General features: G+C 36.5%; 1 protein-coding gene and 1 pseudogene across 2 annotated transcripts in view; one reads left to right on the forward strand and one right to left on the reverse strand.

The window, feature by feature from the left end:
• The window catches only part of LOC102006803, a 351,399-nt pseudogene that overhangs the window by 106,733 nt on the left and 240,475 nt on the right, over positions 1-4,191 (forward strand).
• Positions 1-4,191, reverse strand: part of LOC102023621 (aldo-keto reductase family 1 member C3 homolog) — a 137,453-nt gene that overhangs the window by 3,216 nt on the left and 130,046 nt on the right. The window contains exons 6-7 of one of the 2 annotated variants that reach the window (XM_005386858.2): positions 2,749-2,858; positions 2,019-2,184 (exon numbers count right to left, since the gene is read on the reverse strand). The exons of the other annotated variant lie outside the window; for it this stretch is intronic. Coding sequence (XP_005386915.1) covers positions 2,019-2,184; positions 2,749-2,858 — 276 coding nt within the window. The remainder of the gene's footprint in view (positions 1-2,018; positions 2,185-2,748; positions 2,859-4,191) is intronic. 2 annotated transcript variants of the gene reach the window in all.

Raw genomic sequence — 4,191 nt, forward strand, 5'->3', positions numbered from 1 at the left:
AATCCCATTAATTTGTAAGATTAATATTCACCAATAATTTCAATCTCAAAGAGCAGACAAAAATATTTGAGAATCTGAATAATAATTAACATCTGGAAGATAAGGGGTAATGAAATTACATGGTGTGAATGTTTAAATTAAAAGATTTATTGCAGTGAAAGACAGTTCCGTTAAATTATCTCAAAAATATTCCCCCTGGCTTCAAACATACTTATTTCATTGTTCTTTCCACTGTCTTAAAAACTACTAGAAATTCTTTCTTGAGTGTCATTATAGAATGTGATGAAAAGTACAATAAACACTACTGCCCAATGCCACTTAATGGAAATTCAGGTTGATGAAAACGGATGGGTGTGTCCTCGACATTCTTATGCACTGGGCTTCACAGTCTTGGACTCCTGGCTTTTCCTTAGAGTCAGCACTGCCAGAGTGGTAATTCTCTTTCAGCAATTCGCATTGAGGCAGCCATGACAGCTCAGCCAAACACACAAAACAGGACTTCTAGAACTTCTTTAGAAAGCAGCAGTAATTATAAAGTTGTTGGAAATATGAGGAGCAATGACAGTGTACATTTTATAGTAACAATTGTTTTTATTTCAACACAATGTATTTTTAAAGTGTCTCATACATGTGGTAAATTTATTATAGAAATGATGCCCAAATAATTCATATCTCCCAGTCTCCACAATCTTTGCTATGTGACTTTTCATATTCTCCCACTAATCGGTGCTAAAGCCTTAAATCTTATCTGTCTATAACTTGCACTGGCTACTAGAAACTGCCAGGAACAAAAGTATATCAACTCTGAGCCTACGCATGAAAAGGTTTTCCAAGTTCTTACATGGGAGAGGGCTGTGCACTGAACTAAAACTTGGAATGGTGGGCTGGTAGATGAAAGCTGTATAGGGGAGAGTTGAAGCACTCCACACAATAGACCAAGCAACACACCACCCCACTAAAGCAAAGGGACCTCGTTTTCCTGTAAGCATATTAGAGGATTTAATCTAAAGTAAATGAGAAGACTCAGGCAGAGGAACAGCTTCACTGAGTTCAGGCAGAACCAAGAAAAAGTGTCAAGTCATAGATTAATTAGAAAATAAATTCTAAGGTGATTTGGTTTGACAAATACTCTAGATAAAAATGTTCTACTTGAAAATAAAAAGCTAGTCAACTTATTTAGAAGGGCATTTTTAAATGACAGTCAAAATGAATATGTAAATATTAAAATATTTATATGTATATAAGGATAGCTGGAATAGGTGTATTGCTGATGTCCGTGATTTATTGAAAGGAACAGTCAATGATTAAAATTTTCTTTTTTCCTGACCAATTTTGCATGCTTGAATTTGGTAATCAGAATGACTGAACTAAAAAGAACAATATACAGTATAAAACCCATTGTTGAATTTCTTCCACCTTGTGTGGTGAAGCTCTGCATCATTTCCAATGTTTTTTTTTTATTACTTTTTACTGTCTTTGATTGTTTGATCAGTCTTACATTCTTATAGCTGGTGGGCTGAGCAACTTTGTTGAAGATAACAGTGTGTAATGTAGCAACCATTAATGCCTACTATTTTGTTTTGAGGTCATGTACTGTTTTCACTCTTTTTGTGTTGTTTTGATTGTGTCTTCATTATTCTTTTGTTAGTTTTTAAATTTTTTTTAAAAAAAATGAGCATTCAGTAAGTGCAAAATACCACAATCTGTAGAATAAAACTCACCCAATTCAAACTCATTATGACAGAAAGATATCACTTCCACAAAGATATACAATAAATGGCTAACTTCAAAACTGAGAACCAAATCTCTGTGCTCTGTCAGGTTCTAATTTTCACTGGCTCTGCTATCTCATCTTAGGTAGAGTAGGAGGAAACACATCCAAACACACCTGAAATCTCATATGCATAGAAAATGCTGGAAATATCAACTCTATCAAAAAATAGCCTGAGAGGCTCCAAAGAAGCACACACATGAAGAGTGTTGAGTAAGAGCTCTGATGCCCACAGTCCCACCATCACCTGCACGTTCTCTTTTATGTTTTTCTCTTTGAAGCTCTGGGCCAGAACCACAACCCCACGCTGCACCTGGTATCGAAGGGCAATCAGGGCTGGAGAACGGTTGTGCTTTTTTGCAATAGCACAAAGGACTGGGTCTTCCAACAGAACTGGGAAGCTCAGGTCCATCCTGAAAAGGAAGGCAGAAATTCTCAAATTCTAAAGCCAAATATTTGGTTGATCAGGAGGCTTCCAATACAGACCAAGGTGCTGACCCTAGACCAAGTATCCTTCGATATACTTCCTGAAGAAGAGGCAGCATTACCTTCCGGGATCTTCTCAGAAATGCAGATATACCCTTACCCATGAGGGAACTATGGAAAGCTGAATATTGTAGGACCAAATACATTTCATCATCTGTAGGCAGCCGCTGAAGCTGGAAATTGGTCACACATGCGGAGGCGAGGCAAAACCAGTGAAGAACAAAGAGTACTTGGGACAAGCCCTTAGTTGTTGCTAGGCAAAGCTGTGTCACATGACACTAACTTTGTCAAATGTATAAATAAACGCCCCTATAGTGGTTAAGCATTTTCCTTTCCTCCCACTGGAAAGACAAGGCTCCACCTGACCTCAGCTTTTGTCTCTTTATTTTTCCCGTCCTCTGGGTGCCAGGCCCGCACCACAACATCCGGAGCTGCTTGGGAAGCAGCAATCATCAAGGGTGCATTAGTAAATTTCTTTTTGTTTTTCTTACCATTTCTTATCTCGTTGGGTTCCAAGTGCACCAAAAGCAACCAAAATTATATCCTTTGACTTGCAGAAATCCAGCAGTTTGCTCTGGTTAAAGTAAGGATGGCATTCCACCTGGAAATGGACAAGTTCTAATGGTATCAGATCACATGAAACCATAATGTTAACATGAGAGATCAGTGTGAAAAGTCAATAAAGCTGAATTAAGAAAAGCATGTTACATTATATTTGAACTGAAAACAGAAACCAACACAAAGCATTTTTTCCTAAAATGTGTATGTAATATCTCTGTGCATAAGATGGGATCGAAAAACAAAACGTGCTTTCCTGTAGTGAACCAGCTCTGTGAACCAGATCTTGAATACTAATTATTTTTCCACTATGAATAGACATGACAATCTCATTCTGAGAGAAGCAGAAATATCTTTGAAATTTGATCATCAAATTTGCCTTCAAATTGAGCATCAGAAATCAATAAATACATCAAAGACTCAAGAGCACAAGTCTGAAGAACCAAAGAAATCGGTTTGTCTGGCATTCTACTAGTGACACCTAGGAAGATTCTTTGTGAAGAGCAACAGTGAGTAAAATTTGTTCCAACACATAGAGCAAAGAAAGATTTTAGTCCACAGAAGTAGGCCTATCGCAAGAAAGAAATAAAACCTCTGCCCTTGGTGTTGAAAATTATTTTAACTCTTCCTGACAACTTTGATAGTAAAATGGATAGTGTTAATATTTGTGCTCTATCACAGAAATAACCTTATTCTGACATGATGAGTAAATTTGTTTTCACTCTAAAATATCTGATCATAAACATAGTTAGAATGAAAGTGAATTTTGACAAATTGCAATACAACTTTTGGTTCTGTCAAAAACACAGTTGGACACTCAACAATTGAATAAAAATTTATCTTGAAATGAAAACTGGCTTTTGACCAGTACCAACTACAGGACTCAGGCTACTAGTAAATGTAATGGAGGAATATATATGTTCACGAAGAGGGATCTGGCTTAAAGTACTTAACCAAGTGATTACAATTAACATCGTTAATAGTTAGACATTATTTTTGCATATGGGTTTATTAACATGAATATTTCATAGAATGCTCTCAAGTATTGTGAATTCTAGAAATATTTTTGATAAGATAATTTGAGCTAAGCCAACATTAAAGATACATTGTGTTTATCTTTTATATTTGCAAGTCAAATTATTGGCTCTTTCATCATATGGTAATGAATACAAAAAACTATAGCTGCTGGTCAAAACCCTTACTTCATGAGAGCAATGTGCAGAAACAAAAAAGTCAGCAGACAGAACCAACCAAATAACAAATCTATTGAAGCAGTAGATTGTATTATAGAAAACAAAGGGGAGACTGATGAAGATGTTGTCGGGGGCACTGTCGGCTGTGTGCTGTGCTCCGAGTTTCTGACTGTGAATGTCATC

The sequence above is a fragment of the Chinchilla lanigera genome, unplaced genomic scaffold (assembly GCF_000276665.1).
Source record: "Chinchilla lanigera isolate Chin_1 unplaced genomic scaffold, ChiLan1.0 scaffold00028, whole genome shotgun sequence".
Taxonomy (NCBI): Eukaryota; Metazoa; Chordata; class Mammalia; order Rodentia; family Chinchillidae; genus Chinchilla; species Chinchilla lanigera.